This window comes from Elaeis guineensis, chromosome 2 (genome assembly GCF_000442705.2).
Source record: "Elaeis guineensis isolate ETL-2024a chromosome 2, EG11, whole genome shotgun sequence".
NCBI classification, from domain to species: Eukaryota; Viridiplantae; Streptophyta; class Magnoliopsida; order Arecales; family Arecaceae; genus Elaeis; species Elaeis guineensis.
Window position 1 is genome coordinate 91,832,266 of NC_025994.2, and position 25,894 is coordinate 91,858,159.

General features: G+C 36.2%; 3 protein-coding genes across 7 annotated transcripts in view; 2 read left to right on the forward strand and 1 right to left on the reverse strand.

The window, feature by feature from the left end:
• The first annotated feature begins 3,746 nt into the window (after positions 1-3,746).
• LOC105053327 (probable ubiquitin-conjugating enzyme E2 16) lies at positions 3,747-10,459 on the forward strand. The gene is made up of 6 exons (XM_010934428.2): positions 3,747-3,881; positions 4,021-4,124; positions 4,246-4,348; positions 4,429-4,492; positions 9,924-10,012; positions 10,098-10,459. Exons 1-6 carry the CDS (start codon positions 3,852-3,854, stop codon positions 10,191-10,193), a joined length of 486 nt encoding a protein of 161 aa, XP_010932730.1. The 5' UTR covers positions 3,747-3,851; the 3' UTR covers positions 10,194-10,459.
• A 1,684-nt stretch (positions 10,460-12,143) lies between these two features.
• On the forward strand, positions 12,144-14,286 carry LOC109505975 (uncharacterized). The gene is made up of 3 exons (XM_073251181.1): positions 12,144-12,430; positions 13,241-13,392; positions 14,123-14,286. Exons 1-3 carry the CDS (start codon positions 12,144-12,146, stop codon positions 14,284-14,286), a joined length of 603 nt encoding a protein of 200 aa, XP_073107282.1.
• Positions 14,287-15,277: 991 nt separating this feature from the next.
• LOC105053302 (protein SABRE) overlaps positions 15,278-25,894 on the reverse strand; it is a 38,551-nt gene continuing 27,934 nt past the window's right edge. For 2 of the 5 annotated variants that reach the window (XM_010934406.4, XM_019853351.2), the window contains 10 exons: positions 24,368-24,623; positions 23,735-23,959; positions 22,090-22,229; positions 19,968-20,040; positions 18,526-18,627; positions 18,234-18,422; positions 17,506-17,856; positions 17,249-17,416; positions 16,479-16,863; positions 15,362-15,943 (listed from right to left, as the gene is read on the reverse strand). In XM_010934406.4, coding sequence (XP_010932708.1) covers positions 15,840-15,943; positions 16,479-16,863; positions 17,249-17,416; positions 17,506-17,856; positions 18,234-18,422; positions 18,526-18,627; positions 19,968-20,040; positions 22,090-22,229; positions 23,735-23,959; positions 24,368-24,623 — 1,993 coding nt within the window. In that variant the 3' untranslated portion in view covers positions 15,362-15,839. Of the gene's footprint in view, positions 15,944-16,478; positions 16,864-17,248; positions 17,417-17,505; positions 17,857-18,233; positions 18,423-18,525; positions 18,628-19,967; positions 20,057-22,089; positions 22,230-23,734; positions 23,960-24,367; positions 24,624-25,894 lie in introns of those variants that run through there. The other 3 variants (XM_010934412.4, XR_833449.4, XR_002165635.3) reach the window with 3 other exon arrangements.

Genomic DNA, 25,894 nt, shown 5'->3' on the forward strand with positions numbered 1-25,894 from the left:
GGCTCTAATAAACATGCATAACCAATTTATAATGGTGATGTGCCAATGCTATGAGATTTCAAATATGAATGACATTGTCATGATGGTTTTTTAAATGCTAATTCAAAACTTTGGTGAGAAAAACTTGAAACCAGTGTAGAATGGCATAACAATGATGTAAGCTGTATATGATGGTCAGTATATGTTTAGTTAGTAGCATGACAAAGCTGGGTAGATATTATAACAACTGTTGCTATACATAACCTTCTATATTTTTTTTCTTTTTTATTTTGAAGGGGAAGGAAAATTTTTGCCAATCACTACCAATCCATTATTGATGATGAATCTTAGACCAAATTTCGTGAATTTTGATTTAAGAGTTGAGTTAACACTAAACTGAAGTAGTTTAGGCAACTAAACTTTTGAGTAAATGGTTTCCTGGCGTCATAAGATATCCCCACAACAATTATTTAGTGGAATTAAGCATGTACAGCACTGTTTCCCTACAAGAAAAAAGGGACATATCAGACTCCACTTTCTTGAGAAGACATTTGACTCCACTTAGAAACAATGCTATCCTTTAGGTGGTGCATGCACCATCAAAAGGCCAAATAGATGGATGGTTGTAGTTTAACTAAGCAAATATAATACGTATTTTCTAAAATCAAATCATATTTTATTCATTTTGGATCGTATTTCAATGATAATAGCACGTTATAGTTAGTATGAAAAGTCAGTCTCCAGCTGGGCTTGGTAGGTCTCATTTTTTAATGCAATGACTAAGATTAGGATAAGATGGAACAAGGCAAAACAATAGTTAGATTCAAAGCGTGGGGCATGGAAAAAGCTGTCCTGGTACTCCTTTCCTGCGGACGACCCGGCAATTTGGTCAGCAAAGACATTAATAATTGCTGATATCCTATTCCCTCTTCAGTGGATGCCTTCTTAATGTTACCTCCCCCGGATACCACCAAATAGATTATCTGCAAAATGGCCTACAAAGATGAAGCATTTTAAAAGAGAGAACAAATGGAGAATGTGGAAGAACAAACAGGACTCATAATTTAGTTGGTCAGGTCTTGTGTGTTTCCTTGATGACAATTCCAAACTGTAGAGATTGACTTTTGAGTCATGACCAATCCATTTCTTTGTTGAATATGGCCTGGGTTTTATGAATCCATCTCGACATTTTGATCTAATTTTTCTCTGCCTAACCTGTCCATATGAGTCTAAACTTGTCCCATCTGAACCTAAATTGGAGTTTCAATCTTCAATTTGATATCCATGACCCCACCTATAGCATAGAGGTCCTAAGAAGAGGACTACAGCCTACATCTACGTCCCAAGACAAGCTGAAGCTGATGCAAATGAACCTGAAACATGTGGTGGAATTGCAAATCTTAACTTTAATTGCAGATGTGGACTGTAGAACCTAAGCAGACCCCTTAAATAATTGGCTTTTTTTTTTTTTTCTTTTGATGTAAAATGATTTCCAATTGGTTATCTTACTGTTTTTAGCTGTGCTACGTAATATGGGATTTTTTTTTTTTTAATAGGAGATTTCCGACCTGAAATTAATACCTTCACGAGCTAATTATGTCTTGTTTAATTAGTAGTTGAATAGAACTGCCTTTCCAAAAGAAAAGCTCCAAATTTGCTATGGCCTCAAATGGTCATTTCTTTCTTGAAAACTCGTGCTCATGTGATGATGAGCATGTAATGCCATGTCAGTTGCATAAGATAATGGATTCAAATCACTTTATTTTGAGGTTCCTACATCAGCAGCAGTGAAAGCGTTGCCCATCAGACTAAGCAGTGTTTATCAGTTACCAATATCCCATATCCAATAGCTTGGCAATCTACCAGGAATCTATTAGACTCAAGGAGACAGAGAACCATTATTCACGTACCATCAGTTGGTGATACATACGCCTGGTCGCTGTCCATCAGACATTGGCCTACACTTTTGGTGTGCTCTAGAAAAGGGAGAAGAACAGATAGGAGAACATCTCTGTGCTTAGGACGGCCAAGAGTCTGCAAGCAGTATTAAGTACAAAAAAAATAAGAGGAATTCTAGGTGGCGCCCATCCAGTCACACACGCTAAAAGAAAAAAAAAAAAAATGGTGAATCCTTTGATCTCATGGCACTACGAGATTAGTGCACCTTGTGGGGATTTAGGGATGGTAATGCTTAACAATTTAACCCACTTAAGTAGTTTCAATATGCAGAAAAGTTGATTAGATTACATGTTTAATAAAATGGGTAGATTTAGGAGTGGATTTTCGATCCATCTAGTAAACAGATTGGATTTAGGTTAATATATTTTTCATCTATCCTACATCTGGTCTACCATATTTGGTCCGATCCAATCTAATTGCCATCACTATTAGTCAGATTTTTTAGTAGTATTTTTAGTTGGCAAAGATGCTATACATATTAGACTTGATTTTTGCTATTTCATGAAAGTGATTTTAGTACCGAGCAGCGGCATTTTCTACAAAACCATGATTAGTGCCAAGATTGTCAATTATAAATGTAGTTATTGTCTAACAAGTGCTTTCAACATGTAAGAGGTACAAATACAATGATACAAGACCCACTAAAAGTTGACAAAAAGAGTTGGCTACAGGATTATGGGATTTGCATAGAGAGCTTTTTTTTTTTTTTTTTTCCTTTTTATATCATATCAACAGAAGATCTTATTAGCATCATGTATGGACATTCGTATTAAGTTTGACTAGTGTATCACTAAACTTTATAGGGACCACTTTTGTTTTTTTATGTAAAATCAACAGAAGTCATGCTTATATAGTGATACACATCAATCTCACATGCGTTCTTTGACAGAAACATGCATCTGACGTGTTAGACCACTAAAAATCAAGAAAAAGATTCCACTACAGGATTGAATAAAATCCACATGGATAGTTTCCCACTTTTGATTGCACCAACGAGTGATTCTACTAGCATCATGCTTCGACACATTTTTTGTTTGACTAGCTCTTTGTTTTGCTTTTGTTGCAGAGAAAACTTTTCAATCCGTCTCGTATTCATAAATAACAACTTCACATGCACTCTCCCTCAAAAGGGACATGAATCCACCAAATGTTAGATCCACTAAAAGCGTGGATAAAAAGTTTCCACTGTAGCACTGAGTGGTTTGCAGGGGGTATTTTTCGCTTTTTGATTGCATATAGTTCTACAAGATTGATGTGTGCTGCAACAAAAACTCCTTTTATTAATTTGTCTATTTGGCTCAAACTCTTGCTCGCATGCATCAACCCCCGTTGGTGGTTGAAACTTACCAAACAATTGATACAACTAAATTAAAAATAAAATAAAATTTTTGTTTTCGGCCATTATAAAGTAAAATTATTTTTTTGAGAAGATAAAATTATAATTTGGTGAGAAAGAGGTTGCATGTATTTTTTAATATCTTTGGATGTTTATTATGTCGCTTAATATTATTTTGATTATTTTTGAAATTTTTTATAATGTGATATTTGGATCTTTTAAAGTTAATGGTTTGATTAATAATCTATTTAGTTATGGATTAAAGTAATGGATAAAAAATAAATTTTAAGAAGATACGGATGGATTTTTCAAATTATTAGATATAAGTACGATTTATCCAGTATATTTTTGAAATTTATTTTTTCAAAAAAAAATCCACCGGCCGCCTAATTGATAATATCAAACTTTTATAGGTGCTTACTGCAAAAGAAAATCCTACGGAAAGAAAGGGCAATTTCGTCTATGAAAAAACATCACTCCACGAAGAACTGAAAACTATATTAGAAGCCAAAGGCGGTCCCTTTCTTCTCACCTCCGCCCCTTCTCCACCCTCTCCGCTGTTGCTTGCCGCCGGAGAATGACCAGCTCCTCCGCCGCTTCCCGCAAGGTCTTCTCCTTCCCCTCTCTCCCCTTCCTTCCAATCCCCTCATGATTTTTGCTTCTTCCCGTGCTCCAATTCCCCTTCTTTCTTCTCCTGGCCTTCCCATGTCTCCAAGAATTTCCTAATATTGTCAGGTTCATCGCAGGCTCTGAGCAAGATCGCGTGCAACAGGCTCCAGAAAGAGCTCGTGGAATGGGAGGTCAACCCCCCAACGGGATTCAAACACAAGGTCACCGATAATCTCCAGAGGTTGGGACTAGGGTTTTGTTCATCTCTTTTCCGCTTCTTTTGATCCGATTGTTGGTTTTTTTTTTTTTTTGGTGATTTTTTTTCATGCATTTACTTGATTATCTGTTGCTTTGATTGGAAGATGGATCATCGAAGTGGTCGGTGCACCGGGGACGCTCTATGAGAGCGAGAAATACCAGCTTCAGGTTGATTTTCCCGAGCATTACCCAATGGAAGCTCCGCAGGTGATGAATTCTTGATTTTTTCCATAAATTTTGAATCTTCGGTTGGGGAGGACTGGTCTGATCTATGGGATTTTGATCAGGTCATTTTTCTACACCCTGCACCTCTTCATCCGCACATTTACAGCAACGGGCATATCTGTTTAGGTAATTTTTATTTTCTTGAAAAGGAAAAAAGGAATTTTGATCTATTCAACATTCAAAATTAGACTTCTTATATTTTATGTTGTCAGAAAGTTCCTTTCTTGATTAAAAGCTTTTCAGCTTTATTCATTCCGAAGTCATGGTTTTAGTTAAGTTTTAATCATATATATGAATAAGAAGTAAGGTATCTTGGTATTGGTGTCACCGCCAGAGATATTTGAGGACTTGAAAACGTTGCTGTATTGAGAATCATGACATGCGATGGGGAGCTGTACAGATGCCTTTTTCTGTTAGATTGTTTGTTTGTATTGCATTCTTTTGTGTATTTTGAATGCTGTTAAGGGCTCCGATAGGGAATATCAGGTCAAAGTATGAGTTTTGTTAACTTAATGATAACAAATTTGTGTATATATATATATATACCTTAATTTTATTACCAAAATTATTTGAAAACAGGAGTAGATATGACAGTTTGGATAGCAATAAGTTTTACTTCTTTGATTTGGATTCACTAGAAAAGGTGCCAAGAAGAAATAAGATTTCAGTGTATAAATTATTAAGAAATATGTTTTGCTTTAGGTAGACTAGCCAGTCGATTGTGATATCAAGATCATTCAGAATACTTCTCTGTTTTGATTTATGAATTCCACCAACTATTTTGGAGTTAACCTGTTGTAATGTATGTAATGCCCAACCATTGTGGCTAGTATTCCACTAACTATTGTGGCTAGTATTTGGCTTAGTGGGTGGCACATTAAAGCCTGCATACTACAGCTTATATGATTTTCATGCAATGAACACAAGCGATAAGCGACAATTGCTCTCTGATGATCCGGTTGATTTTATTCTTGGAAGCTCAACCTTGAATTGACACATACATAAGCATGTATGCATATGCTTATATATGTGAATGACAGTGTCGGTGTGAGGTGTGTGGCAAAATTGTTGAACTTATGAAAGTTTTTTAGCCAGAAGTGTGTCCCAAAATTCAGAGTACGAAGATTTGATATTGCAATGGAAGTAAAAGTTGCAAATGTTTACAAATCCACATTGTTTTTAATATCATGACCAAGATAAACCTTGATATGGAACGCTATGTTTCTGGAATGGTTTGATCCATTTTTCTATGCTGATAAGATAGTGACTTGAAATGAGGGGACCTAAGAATGTTAGTTCTTTCTGCAGGTTTTTCTTGCCTTGGAATTCCATGCTTGAATTAAGAAGCTTGAAAGCAACCTACCTAGAATTATATGAAACCTATTCCTGGAACCTTGTCTTTGGAAAGATTCTTATGATAAAGTTGCTAAAACAGCAATAGACTTTTAACTATGACTTGCTGTAGATGAGATGATGCAGCATATCTTCTATTATGTTTTACTAATGAAACTTTTCTTTTGGTCTTGTATACTCGAAATGGTACAAAATAAGTTTTCATGTAACATATTCCATTTGTCATATGATGGGAACATGAAAAAGCAAAATCAGAAGATTTTTGGAAGCAAAAATTGTTTGGAAGAAACAATATATTCATTATTTGTTTTAATGTGAAGAGGCCATGTTGCTAATTAGAACTTGTTTCTTTTAAGGCCTTTCAAACATTCTTACTTTTCCTCCATATTCTCGCTTGGGTCTTCCTTTACCTTTGTCCTTTGTCCTTATGCTAGGGATTTTAGAGAATGCTTTGTTATTGCTCTTCCTCTCCATGTAATTCTGACTTTGCAAATGCTGCAGAAAAGAAAAGAGATGAAAATATTCTGGTAGAATTATTGGGTTGTTGAAGTGGTGGCACACTTTCGGAGTGTTTTGTACCTACTAGATACATGCGAGGTTAAGGGAAAAGTTGAGACATTTAACAAGCAGTAATACAGACTATAGTTAAAAGGTTTATTTTGATGCTTGGCTTGCCTTGCTCCTCCTCTCTTAAGGGATGCATTGGGAATCATAGTGGGGCTATGCAAAGTAAGAACATGCATCCCATGGAAAACTTATTCTGGAATACACGTCTTGTGCCTTATTTTGCCTTTTAAGTGAGACATTTAATACTCCGTTTCCTTATCATTGCTGTTGCTGATTAAGGGAGTGTGTTCTGTTTATTATTGGATGATGTTGTCCATAAACTTGCATGCAACACCTGCATGGCCAGATAGGCACAACAGAATGATATTGAACCAAGGCATGCAATCTGCTTAATGTTTGTGCATGGCTGTAGCATGCATGATATATCCATGCTAGCCAAAGTTTGATAAAATTATAATGTCCAATCCCCATACTTACATGCACCCTTTTTTCTTTTTCACATGGTTTCTCATAATATCTAAATATTTCTATATAAAAAGTTTTGAAAAACATGATGCTTGAACCTTACATCTTGTGTTTCCACCTTCTTATACAAATGAGAAAAATACCAATTATAGGCAAAAGTATATGGGAGCATATAAATTCAATTAGAAGGATTTTAGCGTGTATCCTGTCATTGCATGTACATCATGCATCAAATGCTCATAAAAGAATGGTGCTAAGTTAAAATACATCCATGGTGGGCCCTATATATTGGGAATCCATATCATGATCATGAATAGTGTCTATTCATCTTCTCACATAGACCAAAGTTTGAGCTGGATAGAATATTTCTGAAGTACATATCATAGCAAATGTCCAATAAACAATGCCCATTCTATTTACCACTCAATGCATTTCAGATGTTTTAAATCAAAATGGACTTTGTAATAAATAATGACTTGCAAAGAGAAATGCTAAAGTAAAACAGAAACCTCATAACAAAAAGGTTGCAAAACTAACATGTAACCTTCTGATTGATCAGATGGCTGACTGCCTGTGCTTCTTACTGTAGAGTGTGGCAATGGATGGTCCAATCAGAAAGCTACATCATTTGCAACAAGGGTTGCTTGATTTTAAAACTTTCTTTTTGTTTATGTTCCTTACCTGGTATTAAAATTTTGGTATGTTTGTGAGACATTATCTTTTTCCAGACCATGTCTCTACTCTATATCCTGTTGTTCGGAAAAATGTGCATTTATCTTATTGTTTCCAACAAGGATTTCTGCTGATCATGCAACAAGGAACACTTAGGCTTCTCTCAACAATGCGATAATAAGATAGAGGGACACAGGAAGAATTTGGTAGATGTGAACATTGCAATGATTGAGGAAGCTTCTTATGAGGAAGAATGTGGATTTGTAATTTTGTATTTGAACTGGTAAAGAAACATAACACATCAAGGCTGGTCTCAAATAGAATTGTCTATGTTCATTCATTGAAGAAATGGTTCGTTATTAATGGTGATTGCATGAAGCATTGACGTTAACCACAAAAAAGAGTAACAAAGAGAAATGTAAGAAAAGATAAATAAGAAAAACTGATGGCCAACACTAATTAATGGGTTCAACTTTTGAGCAACATAGAGAATCCAAACACAAAGGACAAGTGTTGTAGAGATGCAGCGAGGTTGATTTTTGACAGAACTAAAAGGAATGGACTGCATGAGAGGAAGTTAGAGAATTACTTGATGGATAACTATGGATCTTTGGAGAAGAGTTGATTGAGCCCTTGATGCCTTGATTTGTATCAAGGGCAAGAGAGAAGATGGTGAAACTCCCAGAAAAAAAGGATACATATCTTACAAGCTTGTCTTGGTAGAATCTATAGCCTTCAATAAGAAGACTGATTGAGCGATTCTTGCTACACTGTTGATAGAAAGATTTTTGTTTATCGATAGATCTCATAATGTGTCTGCTACAAGGCTCTTTTCAAAGTTTGAGTAAAGGTTTCTCATCCATAAATTCACTTTTATTTGGTAGCTAGTTACCCTCTGTCAGATGGCTGTTCGCAATGGTTAATGAATATGTAACTCTTGTGTCAGGCATAAATTTATTACTTTATATCTTATATATTATGTTTAAGTTGATATTCTTCTTATTACTCATAGTTTTCTGATACAAATCAAACTTTCTAGTTTCCCTGGTGTTGCATATACTACCATTTGTTGTTTTATCCATATAGTCCATATCCACACTGCATAACTGATGTAATAAAACTGAAAAGGAGTTCTTAGTTTATGTGGAGTTTTGACATTTTTTTCAATGGTGAAACAAGCTATGTTACTTGGACACTCACGTCCTACTGCTAGAAATCCATGTCAGATACATACTGATTCAGATACATAGCAGAGACTTGGATACTTACGAAGTTCTAGAGTCGTCACTTTTAAGGATTTGTGGGGAGTCGAACTTTTCCAGCAATGAGTTTGACCATCCTTTTTTCAGTATTCTTTCTTTCTAGTACTTGATCCATGATGTAGGTATTAAAATGACTTTGAAAATTATATATATAAGGGCAGACTTAGGTAAGGTCGATCGGATCTGGGCTCAGATCCAATCAGGTCAAAACTGGACAATAAGGATCCTATATCGATAATCCAAACCGTAGGATGTGATCTACTATCTAAAAACTACTTGCATACTAAAATCATATGATTTGAAGATCCCTAGCTTATGCATCAAGTTATTAAAAAATACATCTAATTCAATTTTATTTATTTAGACTGTTCAATTTTTGACTACTTGATGCATAGGCTAGGGGTTGCCAAATTATATGATTTTTATATGCAAGCAGTTTTTAGGTAGTAGATCATATTTAGCGGCTTAGATCATTGATATAGGATCCCTATTATAGAGTTTTGATCTGACTGAATCTGAGCCCCAATCCGATCGACTTGATTCTAATCTGGCTCTCTCTCTCTCTCTCTCTCTCTATATATATATATATATATACATATATATACATGCATACATCTATGTATCGATACATATGTACGTATGTATGCTTTAGTTTGAATGATAAATATATTTATTGAAAGACCTTGAAAACAGTATGTTCTTAATTTTCATTTTTAAGTTTTAAACAAAGAATATTAAAGGTATACATATCTAATTTTAAAATTATGATTTATCCTGCATATTCCTGTATCCTTTTTTCCCTCTTGCCAAATCAGACCCTTGGATACGTGTCTGAATGTGATTCTCGTATCCATCTCCATGCAATATTGAAAACAAGTTGATTCTGGATGACTTGATGGACTATCATGTAATATCTACTGTATTACTGGATCAGCCAGCTTAAAATTTTCAGTGTTCTAGGCGGAATACAGAATTATGAATAAAAATAATATTGTATTATGCGCGTGCGTGTGTGTCTGTCTGTCTGTCCATCTATTTTTCTCCTGTTTTGCTTGGGCAAGAACGAGATTGGATACTACAGATAACTAAATGATGTTTCATTGCAACATGGTTACTTGGCTTTGGGGGAGCTTTAGAAGTGCCTAGTATGAAGTCAAATGCAATGCATTGGAATTGAAGGCATGCTTAAGATAACTTCTTTTAAAGATGTACCTTACATTTTATTGTTGGCTCTGCAGATATATTATATGATTCCTGGTCACCAGCAATGACCGTTAGTTCTGTCTGCATTAGCATTTTATCCATGTTGTCAAGCTCAACTGCAAAGGTTCCAGCACCTTTCTCCTTCTTAGTGCCATCGCTTATGCTATGTATGATGGTCGTGTTATATGACAATCTTTTTGTGGTTGCAGCAACGCCCTGCTGATAATGATCGCTATGTGAAGAACTGCAGGAATGGGAGGTCTCCGAAGGAGACGAGATGGTGGTTTCATGATGACAAAGTTTGATTCTGATGGTGGTGCTTCTGCAGTATAGTAGTTACCACCAATCTAACTAAGAGAAGTGTGCTCCATTTCCCTGTGACACAGGAGTATTAGGTGATTCAAATCAAGGAACTACTGCAGGTTTGCGTGCTTTAATATTTGTGAAGGAATGAATAGCTGTATGAACTTGAAAGTACATCAAGGACCTGTAAGGCCACAAAGAACTCGATCTGAGAAACACTTGTCAGCCTTGTCAACGAAAAGCTTGTGAAGCTCAGTTTAATCTCCAACTGTGATAATTTCTTCTGCTTCTTTTCCTTTTTTTTTTTGAAAGAAATAACTATAACCTCTTATCGTGACAACCAGTTCATGGAGGTTTCTACCGGTCCAAAAAGGTGCTTGCGTAGCTAGCATTTTATGATAGCATGGGTTGTGGGGGTTGGGGTGGGGGGTGTTGTATGGAATTGTGATCAAGTTGGAAAAAATCCAGGAGAACAGGTAGACAGCTGCTCTAGAGTTGCCAATGAGATGCTTGATTATGGACAGGTGCACCAGCGAGATTTGATTACTAAATGCCCAATGTGCTAAAACTGGGAATCTTAAATCTAGATGTGATGATTCTTGACCTGGATGCTGTACTTACCGACCGGATTATGGTGATGCCGGAGCAGTATTATATGGCAACCAAAACTGACAAGCATGGGGATGGTGAAATGTGGAATTTTGTTTTCTTAAAACATAAAGTGCCCGGCCCTCTAGCGGTCAGAAACTTGGTTGAAGCCTTTCAGAGATCCTGCTCTCAGTCTAGCGGGAAAGCTCTAAATTTGTTTTGTTTATTTATTTTAATTGCCTCTCCTTTGGTTATGGTTTTTGAGTTGTTGATTTTGATAATTCAAAGCGGCTGTACGGCTGCCGTCAAATTTTTCTAAAACAAATAATTATGAAATCATATTTTATATAAACCGGTTTTATGAAAAATAAATAAGATTTTTAATTTTAGCAAAACAATTATCTAAAACAAATTTATTCTAAGTTTTTCTTTTATAGTAAAATTTGTGAACAATACAGTTCAAAAGAATCTAAAGATGCCTACCGATTGAATTGACAACATCTCTTATGTGAATACAGAAGAACTTGGGATGGATCCCAACCTTCCCATTGATTGTCAAATATTTCACAGCTAGCGTCCGTGGCGTTTATTTATTCCTTAAATTATACAAAAGGGAGCAATTCTTTGTGCACCATCTGCAGTGCGAAAAATCTGATATGGAGCACACCACTTCGTCCTATTGGATCATGTAGTTATAACTTTTTAACATATATTTAATGTCTGTTGTTCTATTTTTTTGTTTGAAATTTTGAATAATGAAAATCTCCTTCTTAAAAAGTATGACACTCCTTCATAAAAATTATGACACTCTTTTGCTTTTGAAAAAATTATGACATCCTTTCACATAATTATGACATCCTTTCTTAAAAATTATGATACCCCTCCTTCACAGAATTATGACACTCTTTCATAAAAATTATAGCACCCCTTCACAAAAATTATAGCATTCCTCCTTCACAGATGTATTATAATTTTTGTGAAGGGGTGTCATAATTTTTAAGAAAGGATGTCATATTTTTTTTCAAAGGACAGGAGTGTCATAATTTTTATGAAGGAATGTCATAACTAAAGAGTAGAGATATTTTCGTCGTATAAAATTTTTAAACGAAAAAAATAATTTGCAGATATTAAATATGCATTAAAAAATAATAACTATGTAGACCAATCAGATAAGACGGTGTGCTCCATGTCGAATTTTTTACACCGCCCACGGTGCATAAAAAATTTCTAATATGAAAAGATGGTGGAACCATACATCATCAGCTTTCATTTCAAAGGGCAGATGACTAAAAATACTTCCCGAATTCTAGACACTTGAACGCCTACGCTAGAATACAAATAAAATCGGAGTAATTTTAAAAGCCATGCCAGAAGGGAGGGCAAGAAGACGGCGAAAGAAATGGCGGCGGATGGCAAGGTTCGGCACTGGCGATCGAACAGCAACGGCGTCGAATGCAAGTGGTGGTGCAGTGCAGCCCTGCCGGCCCCCCATGCTCCTCCTCCATGGCTTCTCGGAGGGGCGCCACCAGACGGCCAACCTTGCTTGTCGCTACTTCCGCTCCCTCACCCCCGACCTCCGCAACTACGACGACTCCGATGCTCCCCCCAAACACCATTCCTGCTCCATCTTCCACCTCCAGCCACCTAGGAGGTGTTTGATATAGGATGATCCACCTAGGATCAAGGGTGATATGAGTAGAGATGATGAGATTACCATATTTGATTGCACCTTTAAGCACGATATTATATGGTCGGTATTAGATCACCCCAGGATTTGGATCATCAATGATTTTAGATCACCATGGTGATCCAAATTGGATCACCAAACGTCCTCCTAAGGGCCACACCAATCCCCTCTCTGCTCTAGAATTTGAGACCGAAATAAACGGCAGGTGTTTGTGGTGGAGTATGATCGGGGGCCTCTTTACTTTTATCACAATCTGTGGTGTACCTATGGGAGGAGTCCATGGGTCTCATAATTTTGTCCTTCAAAAGATGCTTCATATGGAAAGGATGGTTTCTTCCTATATAAGCTAGAGTCTTTTTAACTCATAATTAATATGAAACTAATGATGCCCTCCCTTCTACGTCATGATACTGAGTATTCTACTATCTTTAGCAAACCCATCCTTATAACAAAATCACTTTTCCATGGTGAGGTGTTTTTCTTTTCTTTCTTTTATTTACCGTTGTTGTTGTTGTACACGTGTAAAAGGCTTATGTGATTCAGGTCTAGATTCCAAATTCAATATTTTAGTCTATCATGGATTCAGACATCAAGACTGGGTCGATATCAAGAAGCCACATCCAAAATTTCCAAGAGAAATTATTTTATTTTCGATTTACAAGCGTTGAAGATAGCTCACAAGATCGCATTCAGGTTTTACATGGAAAATTGTTACTTCTATAGTGGAAAACTGCTGCAGTTTGGTCTAATTTTTGAAGTTTGATTGGACGTGAGAGAACCTGGAAGAGCAGAAAAAGCGTTTGCTCATTATGATGTTTCGACAGTCATGAGGAAGATTTTGTCAACTACATTGCAAGATCTTCTTATTGCTCCTTCGGGAATGGAAATCATAGATTTTATGAAGAAGGAAGATATTTTGCTAGCAAGTTTGAAAAATCTGGCTTCATTGGATCCTCGAACTAAGTTTTGTTGCTTGCTTTCAAATTCTTAAAACCTTTGCACAATGATTTATCGTGGCTATGTTTTACGCTTTGGAATCCTATTCTCTTATTTTTTATTACTTGGTAGATTGGGTTTATTAAAGGATTACATAGTTCTAATTGACGTGGATAAGAAATTGCAACGTCAGGTAATTATTAACTCCACTTATATAGTGTTCCCCCACATAGATCTTTAATATATGCGGAGAATATGAGGCAAAAATATACGTGGTCCTTATCGATTAACCAATTAGAAGTTAGTTCATCGCATTGTAATATCGGCGTTGGTATATATATGATGTTGTTACAGTTGGCTCAAGTTGATATTAGTTGTACATCATTGGAAGTATGTATCGAGAAGATGTAATCAACAGTCCATTTAGATGATTTAATTTCAGTACCAACATTTATCAGTGTGTGCAGAAAAAAATGACATAACCACCTCAGCTTCAATAATTGGAAACTATGCCACCCTTCTGAAGTATTTTAACTTCATCATAGCTATCTCATTGGTTATGCTTCTTATACTTTTATTACATTATTTTGTGCTGTTTCTTTTCCTTTAGTCTCTCTCTCTAACACACGCACGTTACAGCTGATTTTGTTGAACACAGAAATTGAAATCTTCTTGCACCTCGGCAAGGATGAAGAATTTTTGTTCCAACAAAACTTATAGTTGGTGATGATGACATCGGATTTCAATCCTCCTTTGGAAACCTTGAACTTGCTGTCATCGATGGGCATCATTTTATCCAACAAGAGAAAGCTGAAGAGGTGACTGCAGAAATATTGTCCCACTCTGGTAATCTGGTCAAGGAGTCAGCATGGCAGCATTACTAGTGACTGTATTTTGTTATTTAGAAAGAAAAATCAGAGACCTTGTAGTTTCGGTCAACCATTCAACTATGTGATTGTGGTAATATTGTTGTTATATTTGTGTTATCATGATTCTATAAAACTAACATAAAAAGTCCTTCCGTATTTTGTTGATATTCTTTTTTGTGAGAAGGAAAATATTGAATTCACGTTCAATTCCGGCAAGTGGCTTCGATTTTGAAATTTAGAATGAGAGAAACGAAAACTTTAGTTCAGTTAAGGTGTGATCACTCACATAAGTTGCGGGTGCATAACGTAACAGTGGCAGTTATGAAATTTCGTCAGAATGTTAAATAGATGAAACCTTAAGCCATTAATATTGCACGGAGAGACTGTCGGTTTGAATATTTTTATGAGAAATAAAGAAAAAAAAGAAGGTATAAAAATTTATACCATCTCATCCGATTGATTCACATAGTCATCACTTTCCAACACATAATTTTATTTTTTTATTTAAAATTTTGATTGATAAAAATATTTCTCATCTTTGATAAAAATTATGTTAAAACCGTTAACAAATTGCATCAAGCTGCACCAAGCTGTGCCACCGGTACTGGATCATGTTAAAACCACGGCAAGCACTGAAAAATGTGCTGAACTTTGCCCACTTTGATGTGAACCTGCTATAATGCCCCTCTTCCAAGACCGAAGAGGGGCAATAACCTGTGCCATTCATTCCAGCATTAGACCATGCATTCCTGCACTAGTCCTCGGGAGCCCTACCTGCCTGATCTGAACATGGCACTTCACACCATAGGGTGAGGTGGCACTGAGGTTACCGAGCTGTTGGCGTCCAAAAACGATTTCAAATTCGAGTAAAACGCAAAAAGCGATGAACAAGTTCACTGTAAGCTTTTATATGTGATGTCTGGAGACTGCTGCGCAAGGTATCAACCCGGAGCTCAACATGGCATAGCAAACAGAATCACCAAATTAAGTAACTGCATCCAGCCCGTGCAAAGAAGTCAGTAAAATGAATTTCTTTGGAGAGCTAAGCATGTTCAGTTCCAAAAGATTGACCAAGTAGAATGACTTGGGATATTTGTGAGAAAACATGAATTTAAGACCTAAATTTATAAATTACATGATGCAAACGTACTTACAAAAATATGAACCCGTTAAATCTTGTATACCCATGTTAACAAGAAGGGTTCAAACGTGCTTAGAATGCATGAAGCTGCATAGATACAAACACATGCTAGCCCTCCATACATGGAATACATACAAGATGAAGCTTGTCGAATCTGCTTCTGGTCATCGGCGAAGCAGAAATCCTGATCCTCATTACTGCATGCAGATCACTTCCGCAGCTTTGCACAGGAAGCCTGTATGATTATTCAAGTGCTGGGTGAAATCTTGCCTCTACCGTCAATCACTGACGCCAGCTTAAAACAATGAAAACAATGTTAACCTAGTCAGCCTTGCAGCCCCTAGGTTCATAGTAGTGGTGAAGCAACACCCAGCAAACTGTTTGTGCCCAGATGGACAAGAAACCCAGTTAGCAACACAGCCTCCCTCTAATCATGGAAATCCTCGTAGGAAGATGGACCAGAGGAATCACTTTGAAATGGTGTGGACTCTCTTGGAGTTGATGGAAATGAATCACGTTGCAGTGTCAACCCTGAACAGGAAAAAGGAGAGACCACAATAAAGAGTGAAAAATATGTGACATAAGATGGCAAAGTTTGAGTGTGCCTACATGACAAAAGGAGCACGTGTTACAAGTAAGGTTGATGAACATATTGACAGCAGATTAGTCATTAAAATTGTTGCTAATGCCAACTAAACCAATCATTGCTTAACCCCACAAGTGTCAGCTTGATGAGTTGTTTAGCATTACAAGTCTGTTGGACAGTTCTATTTGTTTTCAGTTATGATACAAACAGGTGCAAAGCCAAACTACTCAAGGGAGAAACAAAGCTTATGCTTCAGTAAAATGATAATGAAGTGTTTTTTTTTAAGGTAACATGCACAAAATACTCCCTTCTTCTACCAAGACGATGCTTAAAAAAATTGTACTTTTTTGGTTGAATATTGAGCACATAATATTCCCCTCATTAAAATTATGATTTTTTTAAAAAAATTTGAGCATGCCATTATATCGTAAAGAATCATTTCTGGAATAAAGATGTTGTTAATCTTGATGATAAAATCACCTGAACTCTTATGCCCTCTTGAGCGAAACTTCTTAGCATGCCGCATAAGCTTCTTAGCTTTTGTTATAGTCAGTTGCCGGGCAAAGGGTGAGAACTCAACATCACTGTCACTCCACTCACCATGGAATTCACCATCTGCATCACCTCTCATAGTTCGCAGTACAAATGCCTTGGCTTTGCGGCGCTGCGAATTGAAAAGTCCCCTAATTGATGTGACAAATCCATCACCAGCCCCATCGCTAGGCCGCTTAAGCCAAGTTATAGGAAACTGATCAGATTTTCCAGGTTGACCTCCGTCGCTATCACTGAAGTTAAGATCACTTTCAGGAACAGCACTTCCATTGGCGTCCCTTTGGCTTAGGGCTTTATCCTTGAATTTCTTACCCTGCATCATGGAAATAAAATCGAAAGATCAATTCAGTTTCCTAAACCATGTCAACTTTCCAGCCAAGGATAGTCATCTGCACATGAAAGCTAAATATTTCGATACTCACAGGGTGTTTGAGAGCACTAGTTGGATCACTAGATAAAGCGAGACTTATTTGTGGCTAAACATGAACAGGATTTGAAGGTATATTTTTGTTTGGAATTGAACTGAATGTGTTATTTCATAGAACAGACACTTCCCAAAGAAGGTTCATAAAATAACTCAGCTGTTAACTGACAATTATGAAAATAAACTAGAATATTATTTAATATATCATTAACGCTTCGAGATGCATGTTAAAGGAATGAAATGTAACATACAATGCATTATAGGTGGTACTTGCCTGCATGCCAGTTACTGACTTCAAAACTCCCCAGATGATATGCTTCTTAACTCGCGAGAAAAGCCGCCTCCACGTGCCAGTAAAATCAACACGGTGAAAAGAATCCATTAGCAACCTCAGATCATTGACTGCAAATCTTGATCCTTCATAAGTAACAAGCAACTCAACCTATGATAATATTACCACGTGAAGAAGAGGATCAATTCACACAATCTGTATTATAAATAATAACGGGCCATATGCTGAAATGCACTAACCTGGCTTATTTTGATATTATGGAACTCCATCATCTTGCGAGTCCTAGCTCTTTTCTCATCCTGAGATTTCCCTACCTTCTTTTCCTCATGAGACAAGCGGCCGGATCTTACTGACTTGGATTCTTTTGGTTTATTTTTGGATATCTCGTTAACTGCATGTTGGTGTTCTGGTGCTGGATTGAGGGGGCCACTCTTTGAAGAAGTATTTGAAGAATGAGCTTGCAACACAAGGTCATTGGCTGCTGACTCAGCCGCACTTTCTTCCCAAGTTCTGTCAGATGAAGATGTTCGCCGTAGCTCCGGATTTGAACCACATACAATATTTGCTTTTAGGCTTTGCAACTTGGATACCTGCACAAAATCCACCTTCTAAGAAATATGATAGCATCATGTGATTTGCACTCAGAATATTCTTGACATTTTTTTTCAAATATATAAATCTTAGAACGCATCGCATGCACAAAAAAGGTCCTTTGATACAGTAGAATGACAGCAGGAAGCTCAATTGTTAGAGTAGTGATAGGTAAGTCGGTTCATGGGAAAAAAGTTATAACTAGATTACAGAACACATTGGACTGGTGAAGAGTTCAGTAAATTTGAACCAAGTTGTCCCTTTTGTTTGTTTTTCATTGCAATAAATGTATAAACACACAACCCATATTTAGAGTTTAGGGTTTGAGAAAGAACAACGGATCTTCTAAAGTACCAAGACTCTTAGTGGAACTTACTTGGGAAGCATCACCATGAATAGAAGCTTGGTTGATGCTAGCATTAGCTGAAGCTCCTGTAGTTGCACTTGATCTTCCAGGAGCCTCAGATTCTCTGGTAGATTGGCTGGATGAAGCAGCTGCTTCAGGGCCAGCAAAACTTTTCCTTAGCCGTCTTGATCCAGCATTGGTTGAAACTTTCCAAACCTCCTTTTTCAAAAAAAAAAAAAAAAAAAGATTCAGCATGAGAGTAAAAACTTAAAAGCACAAATGAAGTAAGATGAGCAATTCGAGATCAAAACATTCATCCAACCTGCCGTCTTTGTGAATCTTGTTCTTCTTCTGGGAAAAAATAATCCCACATCATTCTGTACATAGTTTCAGTCAAATATATCTTCAAAGGATAGATCTCCACCTACAAAGATTGGGAAAAAAAATAAAAACATTGTACAAGACACATCACTCACCATATTCCACTGAAATGAAAAACTTTTCTACATGAAACATGTAGAAAGCCATGCTGACATTTAATGATAACTACAAACACACATTCTTCATAAGGAAAGCCAAGAAATAATAATATGATGCTCAAACTTTCTTTACATCAAGCATTTCTACGCAAAGGAAAAAAAAGAAGAAAAGGACATATACATCATGAACAAAAACAAGCAGTATACACAACTGAAGCAGCTGGATGGATCAAAATGATAGAACAAAAGGTTTTTACATTTAGCTGAAAGCTCTAGATAGAGCTAAAGTAAGTCCATTTTAAATTAATATATGCAGGATCTGGATAAGATATTTTAGGTTTATAAATGTAGTTTTCCAGTGCAATTTCATGACTATTTGTGTTTGCAGTATATTGTTGCATGCATTTCTTACGTGCCAGAGACATGCTCCTCCAAAATATTCTCTTATTTTAACCTTTTCAGTTTTTGTTAATTTCAGTGCAAAGCTAACCAATTCATTTTAATCATCTCATTGACTGGAGTAGCATATATATATATATATATATATATATATATATATATATATATATATATATGTATGTATGTATATCAAACCATGATAATTCAACAAAAGAATAATATTACATTGATGAATATCCCCAAACTTTTGCATTATCTTATTATCAAAAAATAACAACACTATGTTGACAAACTTATAGTTGATTGATATTATGCATTTGATGACATTGTGCTGTGGAATTGGAGAATTGTTTACAAACAGAGTGGTCAATAAAAAGAAACAGCTAGTTGTCTGGCATACATAAACATAATAAATATCTATATTCAATTAATTCGCACAATATTATACATAAGCATACATGCATTGCACATTGTTTAAGAGATTAAATCATGAGAATGAATAGAGAGAATTCAGGTCATTTTAGGCCTTGACGAGATGAGAATTAGGAGAGAATAGCAGGTTGATGGGATCCTCAGTGAGAGATGAGAGAAAGGAATTAGATGAGAGATAGAAGATGGAAAAGAGAGAACAATCAGATGTAATTACAAGAGAAACTACCGTGTTGATATACATGTACCATATTATCAATGCAAAACTTATGTGTACAATAAAGTTTACCAAATAATTCTTTTTCTTTGAACAAAAACCTATTGACAGGATATCTTAACTCATATTTTTCATCACATATTATAATGATGTTCTATAGCACATAAATTATAGCATAACATTTTGCAGAATTAAACAATAGCAACAGAATACAGTTGATAAATAGAAGACCAAGGTTACCTGGAAAAGTTCAAGAGGTGAATTTCCATCCTTTGGAGCACCCTGTTTGGCATCGACACGAAGCATTACATTTCTGCAGCCAATGTAAGCTATGCAGAGATTAGTCAACAGTGTAAGAGACTTTATATTATTTTAAAAAAAAAGCAAGAAGATAGATAACTGCCAATTACTAATAAAAGAGACTGAAAATCAAATTGAAAAAATTAAACCATCACATAACTACAACTGCACTTGTTAAGCAGTATTATTTATGAAATACAAAAAGAAAACATCTCAATAAAAATGTGTTGAGATGCAGACAGCTGCGGAAAAATGAAGATATAAAGCTACCAATTGTGCCTTCTGGTCAGCCCAGAAACAAGCAAATCATAGCGTATTAGTGAAGTATTCACATGTAAAAGCAATAGGAAATACAATGACATGCAGAATGTCACACTTAAAGTCTCAAGTAACAGTTGTATTTCTGCCCGGCACTAGATTGATGCTTTCATGAGTTTATCATTGTCAGAGCATGTTAGAGAAAAATGCTTTTACTTACTTGCCAATCTAATCAACCATTGATCTCATAGAATCTATGTTCCTCATGTTAGCATCAATAAGCATTACCAAAACATAAAATCACCAAACAAAAACTTCAGAAAGTTGTATATGACCCCTTATAATCTTGTGATTTACCAATAAACCCCATATTTTACTTTGTTCCAAAAACCCTGCTTATTAAATAACCTATTTATCTCCCTTCCCTCTTTCATGCACTCGACATTTCCTACTATCAGAATGCATCTAATTGGAATTCTTGGATCTTGAAAAACATTGCCCTGGTCAACTCTTTTCTGCTGTCTTCTTTGACAATATGTCCTCATCAATATTCTTCAAAAGACACCAGAAACAGATGGAAGACAGAGGTTTGACACTATTTCTTAACCTGATCCACCTCAGCACAAGATTTTTTTAGCCTAAATTTGTATACAGAAAATATTATATATTGACAAAAACTGAAATTAAAAATAATAAAAAAGGTGGAAGAGAAACCCCAAGACTCTGCCCTCCATCTCAAGGATGCCGCACCCCTTCTCTCCGCTTCCACCTCTCTCTCCGAATGACACACCTTGGGCCCAACTGACACCCCGCCTCTCTCATCCTCCACCCTCAAGCACACGTGGAACACTTATGGTTGTCAATCTGCCTCCTCTCTCTCTTATCAACATGCCTCAGGACCAGCCATTGCCCCCAATCCACCTCACACAAACCGCCCCCCACCACCCCCCCCCCCCCCCCCGCCCCGTGCAACCCAACCTCCCCACCACCAGTAGCTGTCACCAATCTCCATCTCCCCCAAATCCTAGCCAGAATGGGATGGACATGCCCTAGATCAGGCCAAGCTAAGTCAAGCCCGAGCCTATATCTTAAGAAGCTTAAAGTTTTAAGCCCAATATTGGGGTCCGGTTGGGCTACAGCCTAGTTTTGAGCCATCGATGTTATGTTTAGGCCCGACCTGAATTCAGCCTCACCCATAGATACTCAAGCCTAGTGGTACCATATGGCACTTATCTGTGCTTATGACAGCCATTGCTTGAGACTTCAATGGAAAAGAACAGATAATAACAGCCAAAGAAAGGACTCCCCTGCCCCCCACAAAAAAAAAAATCACCGTCCAACAAATATTTTTTTCTAAATTAGGATGTCAAATTTGAACTTAAAAATATTATTATGTTACATTAAGAGTTTAATAGTTAACTAGCAACCATCATAAGTGTCAACATGAAGCTGGTATACTGATTATAAAGTATATACATACCAGCAGTTATAACATGTCCATTATCGACAGAAAAAAAATATAACGGCCATGATAAGGCCACTGAGTTTTATTCAAAACCATGCTTGTAGGTTGTCAATTTGAATCTTCGTACATCAACCAGTACATGATGGTACAGATAGATGCTAAATAATGACAAGCAATATTACAAAAAGTAAAACATGAAAAACAAACAAACACATATCAGCTGCAAAGATACCATGCAGGCGAATGCAGAAACTGGCATACAATGTCTCAAGGTATAATAAGTGCAAGTAGCATGAGACATCAACTATGCAAGGGCTAAATGTAGTCAAGCTGTCTTACTTTCCCCATTCAGGAGGTGCATTCCAGGCTGATAACAGCATATCTGACTTGGCATTAGGCAGACAATTTCTCACAACAAAGGACTTTGTTGTGAACCGAGCAACACCAATATCTTTGTAGTCTCGGTCAAAATCATATATCTGTCAGAATAATTGTCAGGACAATTATTTTTGAAAAAAAAAGGGTTCTTACTAAACCATCCACAAAAGAAAATTCACTATGCGAAAAGAACAGAAGAAATGCAGAATCATGAGAAGAAGGTATCATAAACTCTGCATGATGAGATAGATGACCTTTATGATGTAGTCAAGAACGATGATAAACAAGACTCTGCAAGGTTAGAAACACTTACCAATTATACACAGCAAAGCAATTCACACCTACTGAAGGACAAAACTTGTGGACAAATAAACCTGTATACATGAGATAGGTAAGGGCCTGTTTGGATGAATGGGCTGAAAATCTGATTGGATTCTTGGATTGGGCCAGTAAATAATAGGCTTGCAGGCCAGGCCAAGCCTACATCCATAACCATCCAGGATTGGTTTTGGAGTGGCTGGCCCGAATCCCATAAGAAGAAAAAAAAGACTTGGATGGTTATGGATATAGTCTTTGCCCAGCCTGTAAGCCTATATCTAACTAATATTACTGGCCCAATCCACAAATCCAAAGTCATCCAAACAAGCCCCAAGAATTATTTAATTTGGATAGTGTTCTAGCCCAGAAAAATCAGGAAAGCAACAACGTCTGCTACATCCAAAGTAGGAGTCAACTTCCAAGTTTTGCCTCATAACCAAAGTCATGCTTCCTAACAAGGTAGACTATTTTACAATGGATTTCCATCTATATTGCTTTAATCAGCACGGTAAAAGAAATTGATTAAATCAACAAGTTAAACCACAAGCACATCTGAGGAAATAAAACCTTTTTTATAAGAGTATTAAGAAATAAGATAAAATTTGTATCCAGGAAGACAAGATATTTTTCCAACAACGTATTTTCTAGAGCATGCAGTGGAAAGGAGGAAACAATGACTAACCTCACTTTTAGCTCTCAAACCAGTCTATAGATTTAAGAGCTCATACATGAACATATGAAATGTGAATGATACCAGAAAACATAAGATCTAGCAGGTCACAGAGAACAATATCATTTATTAAAATGAAGCGAAAAACATCTTATAACCTGATGCCAGAGGAAATATATCATATAATCAATCTAAACATATAACCTTTGACAGGAAGGATTGACCCATAAAATTTGGTAGATTTAAGAATCTATTAGACAATACAGTTCTACTCGGGGACAACATCTTTGGTCAACCTAAGCCCTTTTTCACAGATTACATCTTGGTGCTCAGGTCTCTCTCTCTTCAAGTTTGAAAGAAAACATAAATTTCTTTTGGCATACCATGAAATAGTTACAGATAAACTCTCAAAATCAAACTGCAAAAAACAAAAACAGGGCAAAGATGACCTCTCAAATACTTTCTAATTTTAGAGGGTTATTTTGTGAAAAAATTTATTCGATGACAAATCCTTAAGTACCATTACTTTTTCATTAATAAGATGACAGAAAAAAAAGGTCAATAGTATGTACAACTAGCACAATCTTGTTCAAAAGATAGAATTTTGCATGCACGCACCATGTCATTTATCTCAGCTTCGGCAAAGGATTTTCCATCTGCAAGCATACTCCATACCACCTTGTTGATTCTCATAGAAATTCGCATAGCATAAGAAGGGCTTCTGTTCTTTTCTTTCTCCATAAGATGCAGCTGTGCAGCTTTTTGCAAAGCCATTCTTAATGCAGAAGATGCAGCCTTTCTAGACTTTTGTATGTTAAGTAACTCTTTCTTCAGTCCTTGCACCTAAGCATCATAGGCAAATTGTAAGTTGCAATGATATTCCAATGTCAAAATTAGTAAGAGAAACAGATACTTGTTTGACAGCTCAAATTCTATAATAATGTGAACAGAATATCACTGATCCTGTCAATACTTTGAAAGTTTGAATAAAAGATGTATTATTAACAAAGAAGATGATAGGTAGAAAATATAGGCACCCTGAGCAAGGTCCACTGAAGCACACCTGAGTAATATAGATTATCAAAGAATGAGTTTGTTCTAATTATAAATGCCAATGATATGAATGAACACATGACATTCAATTCTTAAACATAAATTCTCTGATTGAGAGAAAAATTTATTCCAAAAGCATATTAAGATTTATCTGAATATAATACGAATTTCCAATACTTTGTATGGTTCAAATCCTACCAGAACTAGTTTTCCACTAGTAATCATCCACAAATCACCATCCTTCTCTGGAGATTGGCAGAGGTCAGCAGGAACATCACTAGCTTCTGATAGGGTCCTTATGTCATCAAGCAATAACTTCCTCTCTCTCTCTTTCTGTTCGAGGTTGATCTTTGCAAGCTCTACCTCTTCAACACCATCAGGAACCACCTCATCAGCCTCCTCTTCAATATCCTCATCATCTTCAGATGGGTACAAAAGGCTACTTTTACGAGGCCTAGAAAAATGGAAGTAACACAAAAAACATCCTGTAATTCAGTAAAAGAAATTTCGTATGATCTTAGCTTCCGCTACCGAAAATAATATTGACATTTATATATTAACTAGCACAACATTCTTGCTATCAACCTTAATAATATCTAAGTGGGAAATAATTTAATGGATACAAGCAATGACAAACAAATTCATAGTTTGGAGCTTGCGTAACTGTTGGAAAGCAAGCCAAATTAAAAATATTAACTTGGTAAGTCATCAACATCTCAAGTTGAAAAATCATCAATCAGCTCAGAATCAGTAGATAGTATCAGTAACAAACATAGGCACTCCAAAGTCCAAACTAAAGTAAAAGGACTAATCTGTTATTTCTTCCATTGCCCCTAGAATACCAATATTAGCACAGATCATACAGAATGTAACTCACTATTCAAGCAACTCGTCATGAATCCTAAGGCTCCCTGTAAAGCTTGTCAAAAAACTTGTTGTCTGACCCATTTAATTGCTCTTTGTCATTGGAAATGAAACGCAATAAGGTCCACATTTATCAGTACCAAATAGAGCCAAAATGTTAATAAAAGATAATAGCACATACACCAATAATTGTGAGCATAAATTGACAAAATTTATAGCCTAAGGTACTATAAGACACTGAATGTTCAAAGCGTGTTATCTTTTGCAAATGCAACAAAAGCAACAAGATCTGAAACATTCAAAGCCTAGGAAAAAAATGTATATGAAAATAAAGCATCATTACAATATTCTAGAGTAGAAAACATACTAAGGATCAGTCATCTAAAACAGTTAAATCACAAAATTGTAAATTAACTAATATTGGTAGGTACCACCTATCGAGAGCCAGGCTGTTATAATATTAAGAAAAGCACATGGCAATATCATTAGAGTTGATAAAAAATGTTTAGGTCAAGTAGGTTAGGCTTTACATCTGGTCAAGACCAATTTGCACAGGTAGCTGTTGAAAATTGATTGGCTTGGTATAGGTAAGTCTACTAAATTTCTTTGGCTTAAAAGATAAAACTGTTCGGATGTCTTCTCCACATGTCTTCAGTAGTTTATTTTTTCTCAAAGCCCTCAAAATGGAATGCAATTGTTTTCCAACCAGGGCCTCAGAAGCAGCGAGTAACTAAATTGAAGTGCTGACCATTCTGGACTATGCCCTACGCTCTCACCATCAATCCCATGAATACCTATTTTAAACAGAGCAACATAAAACCTATTTTTCCCTCCACTGCATCTCGTAACCATATTCTATCC